We start from the raw sequence: 24,429 nt of genomic DNA on the forward strand, positions 1-24,429 counted from the left end.
TCTATTCAGTCAAATATATAACCATTTTGGCTTTCTCACACTGTTTCAACACATTTATATACAAAGTTACTAAATATATGAAATAAATGAGCAAATCCACGAACTTCACACTATTTTTACACGATTTAATTGTAATTTAATGGTGGAGAATTATTGATAATGATTCGACTAACCTGACGTGCGACATGTGCTTACACATCACTTCTTTTTGGCTTCTTCTGTTCTCTTAACTATTTGATTGTCAGTATTTAACATTATATGAATTGTGTTGGGATGTCGTGGACTGCGAACAATCAAGGGATCAATTTACCAGAAAACAGAAAACAAATCCGGTGATCAATATTCCACTTCCATACCTTAATAATCCACATGCTTAAGAAAAACTCGCGCAACAAACAACGGTTAGTGTCGTTAAAAGGTGATTTGGGTAGTTAAAAACAATTATAAATTCTTTAAAGCAAAATCTTGCAGTATATTAGCTTTGACAACAGTTCATGCCCCATCAAAAGAGACTCAAAAGAAGTGCAACAATTCTCTTTCTTTCTGTTCAAAATTCTTTCGGATCTTGAGAGATACTCCCATCTTTTAAATCCATTCAGTTAATAGTATATACAACACAATTTCATTCATTTTTTAAAACTAACCTTTCCACTTTCGCAAAGGCAACCTAGTGTTACATTTTTGTTATGAAAAAAGAAAAGGGAAAAGGGAAAAGGGGAGAAAGAATAGAAACTCCACTTTGGTTGAGAGACCAGCTAGCATGTAATCCAAGCACATATCCGAACCAGAGCATGGGTCATGATTCATGTGTTATGCAAATGTTTAAAAATAATTTTGTGATAAAGAGATACAGTACAGTTGCCCTTGGCATTTTCCATCAGTATTCATCTTTTACAAACATAAATAAGGTATTAATTTTAGGGTGAACTAGTATTCGCCCACCTTACTCTAGATGAGCCAATTAGGGTTTCCCCCCTAAATACACACAAATTTTTTTTGGTCAACCCACTTTGACTTTTTTTTTGTGTGTATTTAGGGGGATACCCTAATTTCCCATCTAGTGGGGGAGAAATCCTAATTGGCTCATCTAGTAGGGGGGGTAATACTAGTTAACCCTTAATTTTATTTTTAAATCTCTCAGAAACTAAGGTAAACACTTAAGATTCTATGATCGCCCACATACTTGCTCTGAATGACTTCTTTTTCTCTCAAAATGTGTTCAAGTTACCAGTTCAGCAACTTAGGCATTTGAATATCAATGGCACAGCCAAACCTGGAATGAACTATACTAGATTACAAGAAAAGGAACATGTCAGTGTGAGAATCCGAGCACCCCACCTGAACCACCTTAATTATGCACAACACTATCAACTACACTAGGTCAGTACTACATTAGATCATTGATGCGCAGTATTCAGCAGAATTCTACAGATAAGCCCATCTTTAGATCCTTGCTGTCATTGATCCCTGATCAAATGCATTTCACTTAGTTGGAATGTACATTGAAACAGAACACAAGAACCTACCCATGTTTTTAAGGTTTCTCAAAGTCAAACGTTTTGCAGCTATACATGAACTTGGACTTCATCATCTTTATTTAACATTGTACAAAAGCACATTATAAGGTACATGCCATCTTCAAGTTCAGTTACATACTCGGGGCGAGAGGTCTTCAATTACTTGACGTGTAATTGTACTTTCATAACGTCCTTCCATCAAAAAACTTGCTCCCAGTGCTTCTCATTACCTGTTTGTCTAAAAAGAAAAGAAAAACAGTTTGACTATTTCCAGGTTGAATAACACAACCAGTAAAACACACAAAGGTGAAAAACAACCATGTCTACCTTCTCATGAATTCTTATATTCCACGAGTCATTCTTAGGGGTGAGATGAGGCTGACCGACAATGTAAGGAGATGGATGCACTTGGTTTACCAAGAGTGGGAGCGTTGCAGGAGCATAGTCATCATCACTGTCATAGTATTGTCCTTGCTCCGACCCAAGGGCTTTGAGAACCATGGACAATAAGACCGATAATCCCTGCACAAGAAAAGGTAAACCACATGGTTAACAACCAAAATAACATGACAAACTCTGGTTATGATTTTGTTTTGGTTTTGGGAAATGGATATTGTATAAGGCAATCACAAAGTACAGAACACTTCTGGTGTAAACTTGCTAGTTGGAAAGTTCTAGTGCAAACAACAAGGAGCTGCAGTCAAGCAAAACTACATCCTAAAACCCACTACAGAATTTCATATCAACCAAAAACTACTTCAGCCCGAGTTTCAAGACCATATACACATTCGCTATAACTTGGTTACGACTTCAGGTTTCTTTCTTATTTTAGTCTTCTAGCATTCGACTGATTTCTCCTTCTGACAACTAAAAGGTCAGAGTATGTCTCCACATATTATGAAGAGCATTGTGGGTTTTTGGAGACACTAGATTCGCTGTGTGTTTCATTTTATCTATCGAACGAAAAAGGTTGCAGTGTGTGTTTATAATACCCAACAATAGCATACAACAATACATCATAAAAGTGTCATACAGTTTATAATGTAGATACAGACATACCTGTGCAGCCACAACAGACAGGCCAACCCATTTACAGAAGTCAAAATTTGAACTGACAAAGTGTTTGAAATCATCGAACTTCCCCGTTGGATCATAAGGAAAATCCTAATAGAAGATCAAAGACAACTTAAAGATCAAGGCAGAAATTGCATGATATTTATTAAGACAGTATAGAAAGAGAAAAGTTTATCGGAAACAAATATATATAAATAGGGTAAGTCAAATATACCTCCTCCCAGTCGTGGTTTAGATATATGTCTGCAGTCACTGCAGCCTCCAATAGGGTAAGTAACATGATAAACACCATGTACTACACCCATTTAAAGTCAAGAAAAAACAGCCATACAAAATAATCTAATTGTGAACAGAATTTTATGGAACTAAAAGAAATCATTTATCTCGTAAAATTTTACAGTAAGAAAAAAATGCACTAGAAGAGGCGACGAAATCTGCTATCAAGAAGCAAGTTTACTGAATGTAAACACAAATCTGCAAAATCAAACAACAATCTAGACAACTACACAAATGCATATGCTAATCATATTACTAATAGGATACGCAAGAGAGGCAGTGGCCATTTGCAGTCTCTGCAGCAACATGACCAGAGCATGCTATCATGCACAAGGAAACTCCAAGACCAAGAGAAGCATAGATGAACCTGTATACACAAAAAGGAAGTTCAATTAAGACAGTATTGCCAACAGAAAACACATCACTCAGTTCCCCCTCGTGGTAGGGAGTCCTCTCTTTTTTTTCGATAATCGGGTAAGGGAGCCCTCAACACTCCTTAAAAAGTGACATGTAAGTTCATATAACATGCGGAAGAGAAACTTGGAAACTGGTGTTCAATTTTAAGATTGCAAAAATATTTAATGCAGATAAACATTTAATCCACTTCTCTGTACTACAAATAGGAATACTGAATGCCAGAGGTCTACATATTTCTCCCTCTTAAGAGCATATCCAATGCAGCTGTAAAATTATAGCTCCACATAGGTTCCATTAGGTTTTTACGACTCTCACTACACACTAATGTATAGAACGAAAATATCCCCACTTGATAGTTTCCAATGGAGAAATGTACAAGATTTGGATTTTAAACTCGGGCAGTGACACCCCTCTTGGAATTAAAGAGGGACCTCACTCCAAGTGACATCATAAGTCTCCACTTTTAGAAATAAGAGGAACGTCACCTAGACTTATTTTAAACTCGCACGTCACTCCAAGTGACGCCTGAGCCTTTTACCAACATGTATCCGGGATGAGAATTCCCCACTTCGTTTAGGAGTTAATAGCTATATTATATTACCTACAATTTACATCCCCCATTGGAAGAGTATTTCTGAGATTGGGTTATACTCTTAGAAACAATAACTTTCAAATACTACATAGGAGCCCTAAGGTCTACTTCTCCCGCTCTTGTCTTGAACTGGCAAGTCAAGGTAAACATCTAATGTTTGTAATTTCTTTCCTATTTTTCATTTTCTTCAGTTTCCTTGCCCCACTTTTACTATATTTTTCTTTTTTATTCTATCTTACAAGTTAAAATAGATAAATATTCCCCTTTCTTTATTTTTATTGTTTCCCGTTTTGGATTTTCATTTAGTTTATCTCTACCTAGTTTTTAGTACATAAATTAATATTTTCCTATATTGGGTTGAGCAGGCTAGAAAACATAAATTGTTATTATGGTGGTATTACAATAATCATTGATGTCACATTATGACTATGCCATATACTGAAATAACTAACTTGAATCACTCTCTACTTCAAATAAACCAACTTAACTAACCCACATCATTAAGCAATAATATTAAAATAACTATGGTAAAGGTCCAAAATATCCTTCAAAACTCAATTTAAACACACAAAAAATTAGGGCAGATGCTAAATTGTTTTTTTACAAGGATGGGAAAGAAGTGATTTTTTGTTACCAAGGAATGGGAGAGTGAGGAGAGTCACGTGAGAAACCATCCATATGTCTTTGCCAAACTCTAATCAACCATAAAGCATAAATGATCAAAGCCATTCCAACCATTCCTATTATTGCATTCACCAGTTTCAAGATCGATTGTAGACATGTTCTCAAAACCCCAGTCATTTATTTAATCAACAAAATAAACAAACTTTTGTAAATTTTAAGGATGGGTTTGTTGAGTTTGACGGGAGAGTGGGAGACTTTTTTTTTTTTTTTTTTTTTTTTTTTTTTCAAGGGTTGGAAAGAAAGAAAGAAAGAAATAGATGAAGGCTAGATTTTTTTTAGTTGGCATTTGGCGGGTAATGGCTTATTAAGTTGAACCACGTGTTCTCCTTTCTTATCAAACTATGTCACGTGACCTGCATCATCCTTTTTTATTTATTATTATTATTTTTTTTATTATTATCAGAAATAAGAAATAAGTTGGCTTAATGCTGAGTCCAATAGCGTGATGTGCGTGATGTCTATAACACGAGTTTTAGTAAGATGGCGACATGGCATATGCTCTACATTGCTGGTACGAATGGCAGGTGGGGGAATTTGGTCCTAACGACCCTAACTCGGCCCTGACCGACCCGACCCGACTCTAAGTTTTATAAAGCCCTCACAGAATTTAGGGCAGGGCAGACCGGACCCTAAAGCCTTCTAGGGCAAGACTAGGGCTAAGGTTCTGAAACATAGGCCCGACCATAATTCAACCCTAGTTATAGTTTCACATTTTTACTATAAATACACGTACCATAATTGTCCAACTCTTTGTTAAATATTTTAAATTAAGATAACATTGTCCTTTGTAATTTATCATTTACACCCAAGGATACTTCCAATAACTTGTCTTATATAACAAAAATTTGTCAACCTATCTAACAGCCATGAAGAACAATGAGCACTAGTCTAATAAAAAAATAATATTTTATTCCTTTGATCATCAAATCAAAGTCTAGAATGTATTATTCTCAATTTATTTTTCCACTTACTTCTTATAAATTATATTTTTTTACATCCAAGTCAAGTCTAGAATTAAAGGTTTCCGTCCACACCATTAAAGCAAAATACAGAGCAGACATTTGTAATACATAAACCAAAAAAACAACTTTTGTCTGAAAAATGGCATTTGTAAAACGACCAAAATATATAGGCCCGGCCCTAAAACCTAACCCTAAAACCCAGCCCTAAAGCCTTTAAAGAGGGCTTAGGGTAGGGTCAGGGCTTGAGATTTAGACTTGTGACCTGGCCCGACCCGATCCTATGCTGACTTTAGAGTCGGGCCGATCCGGCCTTAATATCTAAAAGGCTTTTAAATGTTTAGGGCCGGGCTAGCCCGACCCGACCCATTGCCCACCTTTACCTCACATAGTAGCGACCAGAATTTGGTTCAACATTTCCCACACGCCACTCACAATATATAACGACTAGAAAATGTGTCTTTACCAAAGTTGACCAAATTAATTTTGAAGAATTTAGTTTGTTCAATTGTCTTTCTATCCCTAGCTACTCTTTTATATTTTGTACATATTTATCTATGGTTCTATTTTGGTTGTATTAGGTCCAAAATGCCATCACGCTAACTCTATACACTGTGCTAATGTGTTATTGTGGTTTGGAGCACCAAACCATTGGACTACATATATACAATCCTAGGTTTACATAGGCCTCCAACATCATACACTAGAAAACCACTATGTAGTGCAGACCGATGTTAGAAAGAAATGAGGAAGGAGGAGGAAAAGAAGAAGATCGAAGATAATGATGGTGGTACGTGTAGGAAAAGAAAGAGAACAAGGTGGTAGTGGTGGTGGTAATAGGAGAGGCCGGGAGTAAGAGAGAAATTGTGGGTGGATGAAATTGATAGAGATTGGGAGATTTTGGGGAGAGCCATTATTAGAAGTTATTCTTCACTTCATAGTGGAGAGCGCGACCTGCGCTCTGCCAACACACAGATAGAGCGACCCGAGCCTGCGAACAGTAGATACATCGCGACCTGCGCTCGACAAAGCTTAACCCGAGCGTGACCCGCGCCTCGCATATTGTTTAGAAACCCACACCACCGACTGTTTTAGTTTAGTTCCTATTTTAGATTCTTGTAATCTCTATATAAACATCTTGTAATCTTCTTAGAAATTAATCAAGTAAATATTCTCTCCAATCAATCTCTCTCTCTCTAATTTATCATGGTATCAGCCTAATATTGATCCAAACCCTAATCCTAAACTCTATCAGCTTCCGCCTCCTCTCAATTCTCAATGGTCGACGCCTCCACTCCCAATAATAACTCTACTCCAGATTCTGATGATCCTTTCTATGTCTACCACTCCGATAGTCCCACGGCTATCCTCGTATCTCCTCTGTTATCGGGGACAATTATCCAACTTGGTTACGGTCTATCTCTAGAGCCCTTCGAGCGAAAAATAAGTTTGGTTTTGTCGATGGCTCTGTAACTCCTCCCAGCACTCCCAAAGAAAAATCCAAGTGGTCGCAATGTGATGACCTTGTTGCTTCATGGATTCTCAATTATGTTACTCCAGATATCCCTGGCAGCATCCTCTATGCCGACTCTGCATTCGAAATTTGGAAATATCTTGGTGATCGTTTTTCACAAACTAATGCACCCAAGGTTTTTCAACTGAAGGATTCCGTCACTCTTCTCAAGCAAGACAATCGTCCATTATCTGTTTATTTTACTTTACTTAAATCTTTCTGGGATGAATTAAGTTCTTTATATACTATGCCTGCTTGTACTTGTGGTCATACATCTATTTTTGCCAAAGAGGTTGAAGACGATCGTTCTATAAAATTCATGCAAGGCCTAAATGCTCGTTTTCAATCCATCTGTAGTCAAATTCTCTTGATGGATCATTTTCCTCGTATGTCCAAGATTTATTCTTTAATCCGACAAGAGGAGAAGTAACAAGAGATTCATGCACTTTCTCTCCCTTCTGCTCCAGACGCTGCTGCCCTGAGTACTCATTTTCAGAAGACCAACTGGGCTTCTTATTCGAAATCAGGTCCGTCTAAACCTCCATAGCGACACGGTGGTTCGCCCATGACCTCGGCGTGGCGTGCCCTCGATCTGTGGCCCCCGAGAGCGAAAGCACGCTTTGTCCATTCTGCAACCATTGTAACCGAGTTGGACATCATATTGGTACATGCTACAAACTGCACGGTTATCCACCCAAGCCTGCTCAGGCTAATTCGGTTGCTACAGACTCCAGTTCTCCTATTTTTTCCATAGAACAATACAACCAACTTCTCAGTTTGCTTGATTCAGGTAGTACCTCTTCACAAGCAAACCTGACTATATCTCTCTCGTGTTTTTCTAAATCCATATGGATCATTGACTCTGGTACTACCAATCATGTATGTTCTTCATTACATATGTTTTCTCATTATCATACTTGTTTAACACATTCTACTCTTAAACTTCCGGATGGAACAGACCATTTAATTACTCATGTTGGTAGTGTTATTCTCTCCCCCCTTTTGTGTCTTGACAACGTTCTGTTTGTTCTCACATTTCATTTTAATTTGCTTTCCATTAGTGAACTAGTCAAGTCTCAACCTATCTCTGTCACGTTCACTAATGATTCTTGCCTTTTTCAGGACCAGTTAACGAAGAAGAAGATTGGATTGGGACTGCTTAATGAGGGACTCTACCATCTCCAACTAGCTTCCGTTTGCTCATCCCACAACTCCACCACAAATAATTTATGGCATTATCGCCTAGGACATCTATCTTCCACGCCTTTTCAGATTTTAGCTAAGTAGTTTCCTTTCATTTCTAGTTCAAATAATGCTACTTGCATTGTATGTCCGCAAGCGAAGCAAACTCGTTTATCTTTTTCTCATAGTTCAATAAAAACTATTAGACCTTTTCAAATGATTCATTGTGACATTTGGGGTCCTTTTCATTTACCATCATATTCCAATGCTCGTTTTTTCTTAACTATTGTCGATGATTTTAGTCGTGCTACATGGATTTATCTTATGACTGTCAAATCTGAAACTGCCATGCATTTACAATCTTTTTTTGCCATGGTTCATACTCAATTTCATTCTACAATACATTCACTCATATCTAGCCATTGATGACCATTTTCATGAAATCCAAGTCCTTCGTTCCGACAATGGCTCTGAATTTATATCCCATAACATGCAACAATTCTTTTCAAAACATGGGGTAATCCACCAACGTAGTTGTGTTACTACTCCCCAACAAAACGCTTTTGTTGAAAGAAAACATCGTCACTTACTCAATGTTGCATGAGCATTACGTTTCCAAGCTCACCTCCCATTATCCTTCTGGGGTGAATGCATTCTCACCGCAGGCTATCTCATTAACAAAATTCCTAGCACCTTGTTAAATGACAAATCACCTCATGAGCTTCTATTTACAACACCTCCCACTCTTGCCCATCTTCGTGTTTTTGGTTGTTTATGTTTTGCTCACAACACTTCCATTAAAAATAAGTTTGATCACCGCGGGAAACCTGACATCTTCATTGGTTATCCTTATGCTCAAAAAGGCTATCACATTTATGATTTATCTTCCAAGAAAATTTATACTTCCTGTAACCATGAGACTGTATTCCCCTATCAACATTTATCTTCCCCATCACATCTGCCTGTTTCTCCCTTACCCATCCCAGACAATGAAACCTTCAACATTCAATCATCTCATGTAATTCCAATAGATAGAGCGCGACCTGCTCCAGTCCAAATCGAGCGTGACCCACGCTCTCTTCTTCCGGACAATATTCCCACTCCTCCAGCTCCGTCACCCCCCCTTTTGGAAGATCCTCAGCCATCCCACCTCAATCCTCTTGCCTCAACTCGATCTACTAAAGTCCGACAACCCCCACCACTCCTCATCCAAGATTATCACTGTCCTACTCTCACCAAGGCACCTACAGTCTCTCGTTCGGCCAACCTCCTCCAATCGGACTCTAAGGTAACACGGTCTTTCACTCCATACCCTATGGCTTTTTATGTTTCTGACACTAACTTTTCTCCTTGTCATAAAGCTTTTTGGTCTAAAGTGTCTTCTTCAGTTGTTCCTACATCCTTTTCTCAAGCTGTCAAAATTTTAGAATGGAGAGCTGCTATGGTTATTGAAATTGCAGCTTTGGAACAAAATAACACATGGACTCTTGTTCCGTCATCCTCTCATCATAAGCCTATCGGTTGTAAATGAGTTTTCAAGATTAAATATTATTCTGATGGTTCTATTGAACGTTACAAAGCTCGTCTTGTTGCCAAGGGTTACAATCAAATTGAAGGCCAAGACTATCATGACACTTTTGCACCAGTTGCAAAATTAGTCACTGTTCAATTACTTATCTCCATTGCTGCTATTAGACATTAGACTCTTCATCAGCTGGATGTCCACAATGCCTTTCTTCAAGGCGATTTGGATGAAACTGTTTATATGATATTATCTCCTGGATTCGCCAATCAGGGGGAGAACAGGATATGTCGCCTCAATAAGTCCTTATATGGACTCAAGTAGGCTTCTCGGCAATGGTTTGCCAAACTATCTACCACTCTTATCACTACCGGCTTCACTAAGTCTAAGTCTGACTATTCTCTATTCACTAATATTTGTGGTTCTGATTCTACATTTGTCCTTGTATATGTGGATGACATTTTGATCACAGGCAACAATCCATCTCTCATCCAGAACTTGAAGAAATTTTAGAAGCAACATTCTATATAAAGGACTTGGGACGTCTAAAATATTTCTTGGGTATCGAGGTTGCTCGTTCCAAAGAAGGATTATTTCTTACATAGCGCAAATGTCTTTTGGACATTCTGTCTGATTGTGGTACCACTGGTGGTCGTATTTCTGAGTTCCCTATAGAACAAAACATCAACCTCCATACCGATGATGGCACATTACACTACACCATAATAGGATATTTGTAACACGCACCTTTTTTGATTTGCAACGGTTATTTACCGTTAGTAAATTTCCAACGCTAAATAAGCGTTGGCAATATTGTAAAGCGTTACTTTATTTGGTTGAATTTCCGGAATTAATTGCTAACGCTTAAAAAGCGTTGGAGAAGTGTTACAAATTAAAAACTTGAAAATTTCGCGAAAGGGGTAAACAAAAAAAAATGAAATATCATTGAGTTAAAAACGAAAATTTCTTTCTCTCCTCGCTCTCTCTCTCTCACCGCCGTATCCCTAAAATCATCATCCCCTCAAAACTAATTCATCACCGCCGCAATTTTCGGTTATGAAAAATAGATCTCACACTCAAAACTAATTTTCGGTAGATTAACCAGGTTTGTCTTTCTTTCTTCAAAACTTTAAAGTAATATCCTTGTTCTAGCTGTTATTCAATTTTTTTTTATTTTGTTCAATTCTTCTAGTGATCAATTTCGAAAGAGACACAAATGCATTTTCTTGAAAAGTAGTGTGGCCGTCTTGTACCCCGCTATTGTTTGAACTATACCTCTCAGAAACAAACAAATGCAACTTACAACGGATAAAACAACATAGACAAGTATGAGAGTGGAGGATTTAATAGGAGACTCAGCATCTTTAGATATAGGAGTAGATTGAGCCATCCAGAAATTGCTTCGAATCTGAAGTAATTGAAACAGAACCTATTGCTTCTATTGCTTTTACTAAATATTTGGATATCACTGCTGATTTTACTAAATATTTTATCAAATATTTTACTCATTTTCTATAGGCTAAGCTTTCAGAGAGAGCACTTGAGCTTCTAGCTTTACCTAAAGATGGAGTGCCTAGATTTCTCCTCGATATAGGTATTGTATATCTTCATTTTTTTGGTCTTCAAAATGGAGACAAGTGTTTCAATCAGATTCTTGTATCTAGTTTTGCATGGAGTTATTGGAAGCTAACATCAAATACTGTATCTTGTCATCTTAGGTTGTGGGTCGGGGCTTAGTGGTGAGACATTATCTGAGAATGGGCACCAGTGGATCGGCTTAGATATTTCGCAGTCAATGCTTAGTATGTGAATTCTTGATTTGCTTGGAAGTCAAGCACATTATACCATGTTTGTTCTTATATATATATATATATATATATTTATTGTTCATTTCAATTTCTCTTTCCAATGTGTAGGTGTTGCTTTGGAGCGAGAAGTCGAGGGTGATCTTTTACTTACTGATATGGGTCAGGTAGGCTTCCCTGTTTTGTGTATGTAACTTCTGTAGAAAATTAGGCGCTGAAGAAACTATTAGGAATTTAATAGCTAAAACCAAAATTCTTTAAAATCGATGCAGTTCTAAATGTCAGAATGTAGCTGGACCAATTAAATAGAACCCTGTGTTAATAGCATATTGGTTGGATTTTTAGCAGTGTTAATGTTATCTTGCCGGTCTCGTTCTCATACTCCAACTTACTCTCGAGTCTTGACTGCAATAAATTATATGTTGTGTTAGAGTTTTGGTTTAACATTACATTGAGGAGATCGTCAGCAAGTCTTCTAGATTTAGTCATTCGTTCTTTGACATTTTAATTGGTTTAACAGCATTGATGTTATGTAGACCAATCTCTTCTATATATTTTAAAGTAAATATTTAGTAATATGATTGGTTTAACCACTAATCATATTAGTCTAGTAACTTGATTGAGGAGCATGCTTAATTTTGAAGGAAAAATAAAATAAGTGTTATTTATGTCTAATCCCCGTAGTAGCTTGAGGTTAAATTTGTTTTGGTTCTAGCTTGGGGGTTAATTGGTTTAAGTAGACACGAGTGCCGACATAAACAAGTCACCCACCAACTGTGGTTTAAGAACAACGCTTCCAGTCGTTGATCATTTGATCGTTACCCATCACAAGGAAATAACGGTAGCATTTTATCAATATTGTTGCTGTTGAGAAAGAACAGTGGAAGTTTGAAGTGTGCATTTTACTTTCTTAATTATATGTTCATCACGAAATTATGGCAGTAGACACACGCAATGGATGTTGCCAACTTTATACAAAAAGAAATCAGGTCACCACCTGTTTTACTAGGACATTCATTTGGGGGACTTATTGTCCAGTCTTACATTTCAAATATGACCAACATACATTTCACAGGTGATTCCTCCTTTTGGCCATTTTATTTGTTTTCCTTAGCTGCCATTTTGTCTTTGCATACTGATGGAGCCCTATTGTGAAATATAGGAAGGGGAAATTTGCATACACAACTTGTAGGAGCAGTCCTTGTCTGCTCTGTACCTCCTTCAGGGAATAGGTAATTGTAGATATATACTTGAACGTCTTTATTCATGAATATGATTGACTTCTGACTTGTTCTTTGTTACTATTTTCAGTGGGTTAGTGTGGCGATATCTCTTCTCTAAACCCATTGCAGCCTTCAAGGTATTTACTTGAGTTTTTTTGTAGGAGAAGAGTGCCCATTTGTACGTTTGTTTTTCTGTTACTTTGGGTGGGTTTGCAGCTTGTAATGGTGTTGAGAATGTGAGTAGTAATTCCAAGAGAGTTGGGAGTGGAATGAGTGCTGGTGAAGAGGACTCCCCATCAACAAGTAGTAAATGTAGTAGCAAGAAACTTAAGCTCCATTCCAAGGTAGGTGCTTGTTACAGAGTAGAATCTTTTGTTACTTTTTAGTTTAGTTATTGTAAATACTTGTCGAGAATTAAACTCTGGGTTGTTTTTGTTTCAACCATTTATAGATTGTTTTGTCGTAGATCATGCTAAAGTTCCTCGGAAGCTTCGCTCAGGTATGCCATGTTTGGTGCTCTCAATAAAATGAGAATGTTTATTCAATTTCAACATTGTTCCTGATTCTTTTTCTGTACTGCTTGTTTTCTTGAACATTAGTAGAACTGGATTCCCTAAAAAGTTTGGAATTATTAAAGTGTAAGAATCACAGGTCAAATCTTGAAACTAATACAATGTGATTTTAGGGATGTGCTTGTTGTAAAATGTCAACAATTGAGATACAGTCATATGTTGGGCATGCACATAATGGACTGTTTCCATTTTTGCATATATTTGTTCCGACTTGCAGGGCATCGGGTAATTTGCAGAGTTGATAGGGTAGTTGAATACATGAATTTTGAGCTACCGAAGAAGTTGGATTTGCATCTTTGTCATGGAATATCTGCTTCGACTTCAAAGGCTTTGCCAGTTTGAAACGAGGAGATTGCTTTTAGTAATAGGGATAATATTTCTTCGCCTTTGTTTTTGGTGTTTCAAATTCTTCTTACTTCCTTATGGAAATGTTTTATTGTCTCTCTTCCCTTCCGATAGAATTCCACTATTTGGAAGAAGTAGCTCCTCGTCATTTATAAATGTTTGGTATTTTTTATTATTCTCTAAAAAATGTGTCCAAATCGGATGGGTGATTCTCAATTTTCTTTCAGCTTTGTATGTCTTCAAGTTTGATGAGCTTATAATATGAGAATTTTTTTTTTATTAGCAACCCATTAGCAATGGTTTATAACCGTTGCAAACACATTTTAAATTATTATTTTTAAATTAACTAACAACTTTGCAACGGTTAAAAACCGTTGGTAATATTTTTAACAAATTACTAACGCTTAAAAAGCGTTTGTGAAATAAAAAACAGTTGCAAAGGTTTTAAATTTGTGCACGAAATAGTTATAATAAGCGTTGGAAATTTCTATTTGCAATGCTTAATAAGCGTTGGAAATTTCTGTTTGCAACGCTTATTAACCGTTGCAAAAATTTCCAACACTTTACCCACGCCATATTTGCAACGCTTAAAAAGCGTTGAGAAAATTATTAGCGACGCTTTTTTGCCGTTGCAAATAGCCTGTTATGGTGTAGTGTTACTTCAGGATCCTACTATCGTCGCTTGATTGGGCGTCTCTTATATCTCACAGTTACACGCCACGGATATCGCTTTTTTCGTTAATTATCTCACCGTTTTATACACGGTCCCCACGGACTCCACATCTAGATTTCGCTTTCATCATTATACTCTAAAGGTTCGATCAACAAAGGGATTCTCTTATCCGCTAATAGTTCTTTACACATCTCTCGGTTTCGCGGACTCACGATTACCGGGTGTCCTGTCACTTGTCGTTCTACTAGTGGTTATTGCACTTTTCTTGGTTCTAGCCCTATATCCTGGAAAACAAATAAACAGAGCACTGTATCCCGTTCTTCTGCTAAAGCCGCATATCGTTCCATGGCTACTCTGGCGTGTGAACTTCAATGGTTAAAGTATCTTCTCTCTGACTTAGGCATCTCTCATCCTTTTCCGATGAACATGTTCTATGACAATCAAGCCGCCCTTCATCTCTCTCAAAATACAGTTTTTCATGAACGAACGAAGCACATCGAATTGGACTGTCATTTCTTACGCGACAAGATACAGGCCAAGTTATTATCTCCTACGTTCGTTCCATCCTCAGATCAGGTGGCTGACGCCTTCACTAAACCTCTCGGCAAGGACACCTTTCTGAGATTAATTCGCAAGTTGGGAGTTCTTGATATTCACTCTCTAACTTGAGGGGGAGTATTAGAAGTTATTCTTCACTTCATAGTGGAGAACGCGACCTGCGCTCTGCCAACGCACAGATAGAGCGCGACCACGCTGCTGAACGATGAATCTGATCGACCTGGCCTCGACAAAGCTTAACCCGAAGCGACCGCGCACCTCAAGATATTGTTTAGAAACCCACACCACCGACTGTTTTAGTTTAGTTCCTATTTTAGATTCTTGTAATATCTATATAAATATCTATTAATCTTCTTAAAAATTAATCAAGTAAATATTCTCTCCAATCAATCTCTCTCTCTAATTTATCAGCCATGGCGAAAGAAAATGAAGACACTCACTTTTTTTTTATATAACAAACATGCATTGGAAATTTGAGACCTCCTTATATATGTCGGTTAATAATATCTTATCTTCTATACAAAAATAGAGAAACCTATCACTAAAAGTCCACGTATTGTTGTAGGATTATATCTCCAAAAGGGGACTGCGTAATAAGCAAAACAATAATCGGCACAGCCATTTGCTTCCTTGAACACCCTGTAAAACTTGTAGTCGTTGAAGAAACCCTAATTTTGTCTAATCTGAATAGCAGTCTTCCTTAAATTTCAATGAATGTCCATGCTATTATCAACAAGTGCATATATACAGTAATTGCAAGTCCATTTCAAAAATGACTTTCCGCACATTTAAGAATATGGAGAACCAATATACCATAATGCAAAGCTAAGAACTTAGCAAAATTATTTATGGCACGGAAGAGTGGAATAGTTTCCCCCATGAGAAACTTAGGGTGAAAGATGAAAAAAAAATTAGTTGGTATGGGGGACGTGTTTTATAAATTGAGCAGGCCATTCTTTATTTTTTAAAGAGGCTTGTTGACTTGGGCTTTTGTCACATTCAAATTATATATATAATATATATATATATATATAGAAATGAGAAATCGAAAAACTTATTGATCGATGGAGGCATTTATTATTATTTTTATTTATTTTTTTATTTTTTTACAAAATAGCCTTTGTATTTAGTATGCACTTCTATATGGTTCTTAAAAATAGGAATTATTTGTCTGTATTTGGGGGCCTAATTTCCCATTTTGGAGGTAATACTCGTTAACCCTAATTTTTTTACGGTTCCGGTTAAATGTACACCCCTAATTAACAACCCACTCAAAACCTCAAACATCACAACTCTCAACTATCAACTATCATTACAAAAAAAAAAAAAAAACGAAACTCCACATCGATCTGCCCATTTTGATGGGAGGCGTGGAAGACCTAGTGTAGATGGATTCTCACCAAACCAACTAGCCCAACCTCCCCTACCACGCACCTCTAGCTACCACATTTGGTTAACGAATGACTACGTGTCACCTTTGATCCTGGTGCTTGTCACTACCTAGACAGGTCGAAATGCTTTACTTTGATTCACATACTTGTTGAGTAGCTCAGTTTAAATCTAATAAAGCAAACACTTGAATTTGCCAAGGCAAATAACGATGACAAAACTTCCTCCGTTGCTAATATGAGTAGCACAACGCCTTGTTTCTGTTTTGATTTCACATAGTCTGCAAAAAGAGTAGAGAATTAAAAGTCAGAGAAAATATAACTTTGGAGGAAGGGAAACACAAAGATAGTGGCCAAATCACCAGTCAAAACATACTAAATTTAAAGCAAATCACAGTACATGAAACATTACCAATAATTGTAACTTTGTGGGAATTTTTCAGGTGATCAGTGAACAATCGAGCAGTCGAAAAAACCGCCCCCTCATCTGGGCATTATGGGCATAGGTAATTCTTCTTCTTGAGATGATTTCGAATCAAGGCCCAAAATTTCGATATCGGTTAATATATCGGTGTACTCAAAAACCGAGATATATCGGATATATCGGATATCTCGGTTTTTTTGGTGACCAGTCTAAAATTTCTAAAATATCGGATATCTCACCGATATATCTTGGATATCTCGCCGATATATATATATCGGATATTTCGAAAATTTCAATATTAAGTTATTAACAATTGGTCAAAAAGTCAACTGATATATATCGATTATATCGGCGATATAAACTTTCATATCGGAAATTCCGATATATCTCGGGAAAAAAGAGGTTCAATATTCGGTAAATATATATCGGAAATATCGATATCGGTATACCAATTTACCGAGATATCTCAGTGATATTTTGGGCCATGCTTCGAATGACCAAAGCAATATAGGCCTATATATAACTTCTCCTTTGATATAAAAAAAACAAGTGCACCGATGCTCCGATCGAGCCCCCCATAGCAGTTATTAAGTTGTATCACAAGATGATTTCCGAATGCACCTCCACTGTTTTAGTCATTGATGGAGCTGAGGCATGTGCTTTGGTATCAGCTTCCTACGTATGCGCTAGTTAGTTGAGAAAGAAAATGGATTGTTCCCATCATCACATATAATTGACAATCCTCCGTTTGACGTGTTTCGGGGAAGGAACTTATGAGCAAATTTATCGACTCAGAAATAAAATTATATATTTACTATGGTGTTTGTTACACCCCATATTGTGTTGTAGGGGTGGGAATTTGGCCCTAACGACCCTTACTAAGCCCTATAAAGCCCTCAAAAAAACAATTAGGGGCTAGGGCTAAGATTCTAAAACATAGGCCCGACCCTAACCAAGCCCTAACCAAGCCCTAACCGCCCTGTTTCATACTTTCACTATAAATACACATACCATAATTTTCAACTGTTTGTTAAATATTTTCAATTAAAATAACATTGTCCTTTTGTAATTTACTTACACCCAGTGGTACTTCCAATAACTTGTTTTATATTCAACTTAGCGACCATGAAGAACAATTAGCCTAATAAAAATAAGACTTTATTCCTTTGATCATTTCAAAGTCCATAACTTATTATTCTCAATTTCTTTTTCACTTATTTCTTATAAATTATATTTTTATTCACATCCAAGCCAAGTCTAAAACAAAAACTTCCACACCACACCATTAAAGCAAAAATCTGAGCGGAATTTGTAACATAGAAACCAAAACACCCTTTGTCGGAAAAATGACATTTATAATCTCAAACCTTTCTCCATCACTTGTTCAAAAGCCAATATTTTCATTTCCATATACAAAGCTTGAATCACTTTTAAATTAGAAGAAAGGTAATATTATATTTGTTTGAATCTATTATAGAAATAATTTATGATATTACAAATAGTTTAACAACTTCCATGACCCTTAACCAAAACTATTATGTTTCTTCTTTATATCTATATTACTTCTTCCTTTAAAATGATAATATAATTATTTGTCTATGTATTTCAATGTTAAATGTAATTTTAGTGAGGTTTGAAAGTACAAGGAAGAACAAATTCGAACTCTCGATGTACTTGAGTTCATTAGATTGTGGATGTGCATTTTAAATTTTGGACTTATACGGATTATTACTAGATTGGTTGGACTTTGAGTTTGTAGATTATTGTACATTTTGTAATATAAATGAGTTTAAAACCGATGTAGTAAAAAAAAAAAGAAAATATATAGCCCTAAAACCCTAAAGCCCTTAAAGAGGGCTGGTCGTGGTCGGTCGAGATTTAGATTTGTGACTTACCGACCGGCCCTATGTCGACTTTTTTTATTAGGCAATTCGCCCCTAATATCCGGCGGCTTTAAATGTTTTTAAGGCTAGCCGATCGACCCATTGCCCACCCCTATTGTGTTGGGCATACTACTAAAAAAAAAACAATTATTACAAATGTGTCATTGGTCCCAAAAGTTGTTTTGTGTTAGGCACCTCCCAAACCAAAGTGAATTTGACTTGTTGCAACATTTTCAGCCCTTCTCTTCTATTATCTTATATTCTCTTCTTTTCCACCATCAAAAACTTTAAACCCTTAAACCCTAAAGAAAATTAACACTAACACTAAACACTAACGGAAGAGCTCAACCCCATTTTAGAACATGAAGATGAAAAAGAAAATGTAATGCATCATGACCCTATTCAAGAAGAAAATGTAGAACAAGTTCCAAGTGACCCCATTCAAAAAGAAAATATAGAACAAGTTCAAAGTGAAGAAAATAGAGGAATGAATGATGATGCATTTAATAAGAATAAGATAAATCTAAATTAAACGTAATTATGCATGTAGTAATTATACATGTAGTAATTATTCATGTGTAGAAAATTCGAAGGCTTAAACGACCCGGCTAGGTCGTTTGTATTGCACACCAAACGGTCTGGTCACACTGTTTGGACTGAGTCCCAAACGACATGGCCATACCGTTTGGACTGAGTCCCAAACGACATGGCCAGTCCAAACGGTATGGCCATGTCGTTTGGGATTTGAACTTTGAAAAATATGAAGTTCTATTTTTTGTCCTCTTGACCGGTGTGGCCACACCGTTTGGACTAAGTCCCAAACGACATGGCCACACCGTTTAGGACTGAGTCCTAAACGGTGTGGCCATGTCGTTTAGGATTTGAACTTTGAAAAAAATATGAAGTTCTGTTTTTTGGCCTCTTGATCGGTGTGGCCACACCATTTGGACTAAGTCCCAAACGACTTGGCCACACCATTTGGGACTCAGTCCAAACGGTGTATCCATGTCGTTTGGGATATGAAGTTTTGTTTTATGATTTGAACAGTGTTTTTCTATGTGGCATTTGGTACATAGCCAAACATCAATTAACAACTGTTCTTCATTTAGGATCCTTCGGTGTGTTTCGAGAACTCTGGAAACTCGAATGACGTGGATGATGTTCAACCGCTTTCAATAAATACAACAGAAATATTTACTACGGAAGAGGTACATAGTAGGCATTGTTTTCACTTGTTTTTATTTTCTAAATGAAATTATATTAGTTTATTGATTGTTGTTTTCTTTCATATCATTAGGTATTTTATACACGTAATGACGTAATTGGTTGGGCAACTGCTCGGGGAAAACAATGTAATGTGGTTGTGGTAATTGGAAAGTTGCAGAATGCTAATGGGAACCAAGTACCAAGGCTGGATTTAGTTTGCGAGAGTTCGGGCGTGTATCGTTCACACAAAAAAGCAGAGAAAGCTAATAAGAGAAATACGGGAACCAAGAAACGTGGATGTCCATTTAAGTTAAGATGTATTTTCCAACGCGGCACTGTCGATAGTTGGAAAATTGTCGTTCTTAATGGTGTTCACAACCATCCATTGGCGAAGACCCTTGAAGGACATGCATTTGCTACTCGACTGACTGTTCCACAATTCGAGTTCTTGTCAGAGATGACTCAAAATAGAGTTAAGCCTAAAGAAGTTTTGAAGTCCATCAGACATAGGTTTCCTGATAACCTATCTAGCATATATCAAGTCTATAATGCCAGGCACAAGGTGAGGACATTGGATATGAACGATCGCTCGTAAATGCAGAGATTGCGTGAGTTGTTAGCAGAAAACCATTATTTCGAGGAGGTGAGAGAGGATATGAATACGGATGAGATAATGGGATTGTTATGGGCCCATCCGGACGGTGTTAAAATAGCTCGGACTTTTCCAAAAGTTTTCATCATAGACGCAACCTACAAAACCAATAAGTATCAGTGGCCTTTTGTACAGTTTGTGGGGGTGACTTCAACCTGGAAGTCTTTCACGGTCTGTCAAGTGTTGCTCCAGTCTGAAACAGCGATAGACTATGAGTGGGCTTTGCGTCAGTTTAACGACTTGCTGGGTGAAGAAAGGCCATCTGTGATCGTGTCTGACAGGGACTTGGCCTTGATGAGTGCCGCTGATATTATGTTTCCTGACGCGCACAAGCATCTCTGTAGATGGCATATCTCTATGTGCATCCTTCAGAAATGCAATGATTTTTTTCCCACCACAGAACTTGTAGATAAAGGTCAGTTCTCGTGGAACACTATAGTGAAATTGAGGACTGAGGATATCTTTAACTGTAGAATTACTGCTTTAGAAAAACAGTATAGGGTTGAGTAATCCAATTTTGTTAGTTATCTGCGAGAGACTTGGTTGCCTTACAAGGATCGATTCATATGTTGTTGGACAGATCAACACATTCACTTTGGGAGTACAATGACCAATAGAGTCGAAGGGTCTCATGCTCAGGTGAAACGTGTTCTAGGAAACACAAACATACATGATTTTCTAAGTATGTTTTACTTGATCCACCCGATTTTAGAGATTCAGTTGTCTGAGATTAAAGGTACGTTTGAGAAGAGTCTGATTGTAACCCAACACCACCACCGAATTCCTTTATTTTGTGAACTCAGAAACCTGGTCTCAAGAAAATATTTGGACTTGCTTTATGAAGAACTAGATAGCCGTGTAAGCCGTGCTGCTAAGGACTTTGAGTTCATTTGTGGCTGTTATTTGCGCACCAGTCATGGATTTCCATGTGCTCACGAAATCATTGAACTTCAAAAGCAAGAACGTTCCATATCTTTGAGTGCTATCGATCCTTTTTTGTTAAACTTTGTTTGTTTTTCCAAGTGTGTCGGTGGGTGTTGGTCCCGATTGTAGACCTTCGATGGATATGTTTATGAAAAGGTATGAAATGGCTTTTGAAAAAGAGCAAAGGGTTATGGTTAGGAAACTTATGGAGATTGCTGTGCCAGAAAGTACATGGCTAGAACCACCTTATGAGGAGGCGAAAACCAAAGGTTGGCCTAAGGGTAGCTGCAAGAGAAAGCTTCCAACTGAGGATAAGAACTCTTTAAAGCAAGATTCATCTGGTTTTGAACATTCCCAACGTGAGCATGAAGAGTGGGTCTCGTTGCAACAATCGGCCAAATTCCAAGCCTTCTCATAAAACACCCACACCATCGAAATACGCTACTCCAAACCCACCTGCAGAGAAGTCTTCTCCGAAACCACCTTTGCCACAAAAAAAAACCACACCACGGAAGAACTCTTCTCAAAAATCACTTTTACCACCTAAAACAACCACACCACGGAATAACTCTTCTAAAAAATCATCTTTACCACCTAAAACAACCACACCACGGAATAACTCTTCTCAAAAATCACCTCAAAAGTTAGACATTGTCATTCTAAGGAGGCCGAAACATTACGGTTTGGATATTCCAAAAGAACTACACAAATATATTGTTAAAGTGGATGACCATGTGGGTGATGGCAATTGCGGGTATAGAGCAATGTGCATTGCACTGGGAAGAAGTCAGGAAGAGTGGCCATAGATGAGAAATAAGTTGTTACAAGAACTTAATGACAACCTCCCCCTATACTGTACATTGTACACTCACAGTGAGGTTAGTTTTGTGAAACCTACAATTTCTCATGCATGTGGTTGGGCACCCTATAATAAGTGGATGACCATGCCCTTTGTTGGATATCTATTTGCTTCGAGATTTAATGTCGTCCTCGTACATTTAGGAAATACGTACTGCCATCTTATCCGCCACTGAGAACCCAAGCAAATCCTGAGAGAGTAAAGAAAGTGTTGGGTACCGCTTACGTACATGGATGTCATTTTGTCCATGTTGAACTTGTTGATGATTGTCCGCTTCCAAAATCGATGCGAAGATGGTGTAGAGCTCGACACTTAATTGCAAATAGTTGAGATACTGCATTACAAGCAAAACAAATCAGTGTCAAATCAGTTCCATGGGTATGCCAAAACCTTTGTGGAGGAGTCTTTTTGTCTATTCCAGGGTCAAATTAGTGTCCCCAGTCACTGCTTTGTCTCTGATCGGAACTCCTAAGAGTTGGGAAACATCGTCCAACGTGATTGTCATCTCGCCCCACGACAAATGAAACGTGTTAGTCTCTGGATGCCACCTCTCCACAAACGCAGAGACCAACACAGGATCCTGATACCTATATACACCTAAGACCAGAGCACATAAGCCGGTCCTTTGAAGCTCCATGTGAAAATTAGAACAGTCTGAACACTCTCCGACGATATCCCATTGTACCAACTTGTTTAGGTGCCCATGACACTTCAACACCCCTCGCTCCGCCTAAAACAACAAAAATTCAGTATTAATGTATGCACAAGGTTTCGTAATACAAAATTTAAATACTAATAGACAATATATGATAATATTACCTGCCCCTCCCAAACATCGTCGAGCCACGTGCACCGCATAGTCATACAATAGATGTGACACACGAGGGCCACCTCCATAAACGTCTCTCTAGAACTCCAAGTTATTGTTGGACTTTCTCACAATATTCACTGGAGGTACAGGTATAGGGACTTCAGGGACTTCCTCGTCATCCTCCGCGTCCTCCTCCTCCTCGTCATTCTCCTCTTCTACATCATCAACACCCTCTTCATCATCTTCTTCACCATCACCTATAGCTACACTCTTCCCACGATCCATATTTACGTCATCTACATCTACATCTTCATCTAAATCTACATCTACATCTACATCTACATCTATATCTACATCTACATCTACATGACTCTGAACTGTCCGCTTTCTTCTCTTTTGATTTCCTAACTCTACACCACTTACTACATTACTGGGATCATCCGCTTTCCGATCCCCTCTACGAACTGATATCGAGGTGGTTGTTGCCCTTTCTATCTTTTTCTCAGGCTCCTCGCGACCCGAACTACTACTCTCCCCACCTAACAATTTCTTAGCACCCGTGAAAACACTTTTTACTACATTCTTCACATTCACGTTCTTTGTTCGAGGCATTGCTACAAAATACCCAAATAAATGAATAATAAGTAAATTGGAAAAATGAATAAATAAATAAAAGTATTTTGATATGATAATTACTTGACCAAATTGAAGCAAAATAAATAATCACTTGAAACAAATGTAACCTGGATAATCAAAACAGTACTCATGATAAATTCACATCTCATGCCTCCTCACTTAATATTGATAAGGAAAACTCAGAAACAAATAGCTAGATCTTAATCATATCAATCCCACTCAATGTAGCCTGTATGGCTGTGGCCATAGGAACTTATTCTAGTTGCTATCTTGAGATCTTTTCTGTTTTGTCAGTCAAGGTAAATAGAAAAAGGGTTAACGAGTAAGCCTTGCCTTCCAGGGGTGGGGGTGGGGGCGTGGGCTAGGGTAGTTTGCATATATCCCAACCTTGTGTGCCTGAGTCTCAAGGAAGTAACTACTATTGCATCCTAACATATGGACCCCCAAGTAGATTTTGCTATATATCTGCTTAAGTCAGATGTGGAAATATATTCCCAACTCCAAACATTTCATCCTAATACCAAGGTATACGGTCCATCCGAAGGTTGATATTCTCAATTAAATTGGTCCTACAATAAGCTAAAGAATAATATCACACCGGGTAAAGCATGGTGATTTCGCTGTGGCTTGCTATTGAGTTATGTGTACAGACAGAAACATTCAGGACTCTAAGAAACTTGTCCTCAGTACTTCTTGTTACAAACAGTGTGAACAAACAAATCTAAAAGGCTAAC

General features: G+C 37.6%; 2 protein-coding genes across 9 annotated transcripts; one reads left to right on the top strand and one right to left on the bottom strand.

Annotated features, from left to right (window-relative positions):
• Positions 1-1,510: 1,510 nt before the first annotated feature.
• LOC147476157 (Tetraspanin family protein) lies at positions 1,511-4,863 on the bottom strand. 2 transcript variants are annotated; one of them, XM_086582241.1, is made up of 6 exons: positions 4,511-4,863; positions 3,135-3,234; positions 2,806-2,886; positions 2,577-2,681; positions 1,845-2,039; positions 1,511-1,755 (listed from the first exon to the last, which is right to left on the bottom strand). In XM_086582241.1, exons 1-6 carry the CDS (start codon positions 4,675-4,677, stop codon positions 1,744-1,746), a joined length of 660 nt encoding a protein of 219 aa, XP_086438367.1. In that variant the 5' UTR covers positions 4,678-4,863; the 3' UTR covers positions 1,511-1,743. The 2 variants fall into 2 exon arrangements, with proteins under 2 accessions (XP_086438367.1, XP_086438366.1); XM_086582240.1 differs by having other exon boundaries at positions 1,511-1,747; positions 4,511-4,827.
• A 5,803-nt stretch (positions 4,864-10,666) lies between these two features.
• LOC147476158 (uncharacterized) lies at positions 10,667-13,709 on the top strand. 7 transcript variants are annotated; one of them, XM_086583074.1, is made up of 9 exons: positions 10,667-10,841; positions 10,929-11,149; positions 11,255-11,330; positions 11,455-11,538; positions 11,653-11,708; positions 12,487-12,616; positions 12,704-12,773; positions 12,926-13,108; positions 13,206-13,709. In XM_086583074.1, exons 4-8 carry the CDS (start codon positions 11,532-11,534, stop codon positions 13,002-13,004), a joined length of 342 nt encoding a protein of 113 aa, XP_086439200.1. In that variant the 5' UTR covers positions 10,667-10,841; positions 10,929-11,149; positions 11,255-11,330; positions 11,455-11,531; the 3' UTR covers positions 13,005-13,108; positions 13,206-13,709. The 7 variants fall into 7 exon arrangements, with proteins under 7 accessions (XP_086439200.1, XP_086439201.1, XP_086439198.1 ...); XM_086583075.1 differs by lacking the exon at positions 10,929-11,149 and adding an exon at positions 12,853-12,901 and having other exon boundaries at positions 12,981-13,108; XM_086583072.1 differs by lacking the exon at positions 10,929-11,149 and having other exon boundaries at positions 13,206-13,263; positions 13,450-13,709.
• Positions 13,710-24,429: the final 10,720 nt, after the last annotated feature.

The sequence above is a fragment of the Coptis chinensis genome, chromosome 9, assembly GCF_015680905.1.
Source record: "Coptis chinensis isolate HL-2020 chromosome 9, ASM1568090v1, whole genome shotgun sequence".
Taxonomy (NCBI): Eukaryota; Viridiplantae; Streptophyta; class Magnoliopsida; order Ranunculales; family Ranunculaceae; genus Coptis; species Coptis chinensis.

What these genes read in the sequence shown, in the direction of transcription:
- LOC147476157 (XM_086582240.1), bottom strand. Translation starts at nt 4,677, where the DNA reads ATGACTGGGGTTTTGAGAACATGTCTACAATCGATCTTGAAACTGGTG. An exon ending in CCTCACTCTCCCATTCCTTG is followed by an intron (nt 3,235 to 4,510) that starts GTAACAAAAAAT and finishes TTGTGTATACAG; the next exon opens with GTTCATCTATGCTTCTCTTG. An exon ending in ATATAAGAATTCATGAGAAG is followed by an intron (nt 1,748 to 1,844) that starts GTAGACATGGTT and finishes TTAGACAAACAG; the next exon opens with GTAATGAGAAGCACTGGGAG.
- LOC147476158 (XM_086583074.1), top strand. An exon ending in TACTTACTGATATGGGTCAG is followed by an intron (nt 11,709 to 12,486) that starts GTAGGCTTCCCT and finishes TTATGGCAGTAG; the next exon opens with ACACACGCAATGGATGTTGC. An exon ending in GTACCTCCTTCAGGGAATAG is followed by an intron (nt 12,774 to 12,925) that starts GTAATTGTAGAT and finishes GTTTTTTTGTAG; the next exon opens with GAGAAGAGTGCCCATTTGTA.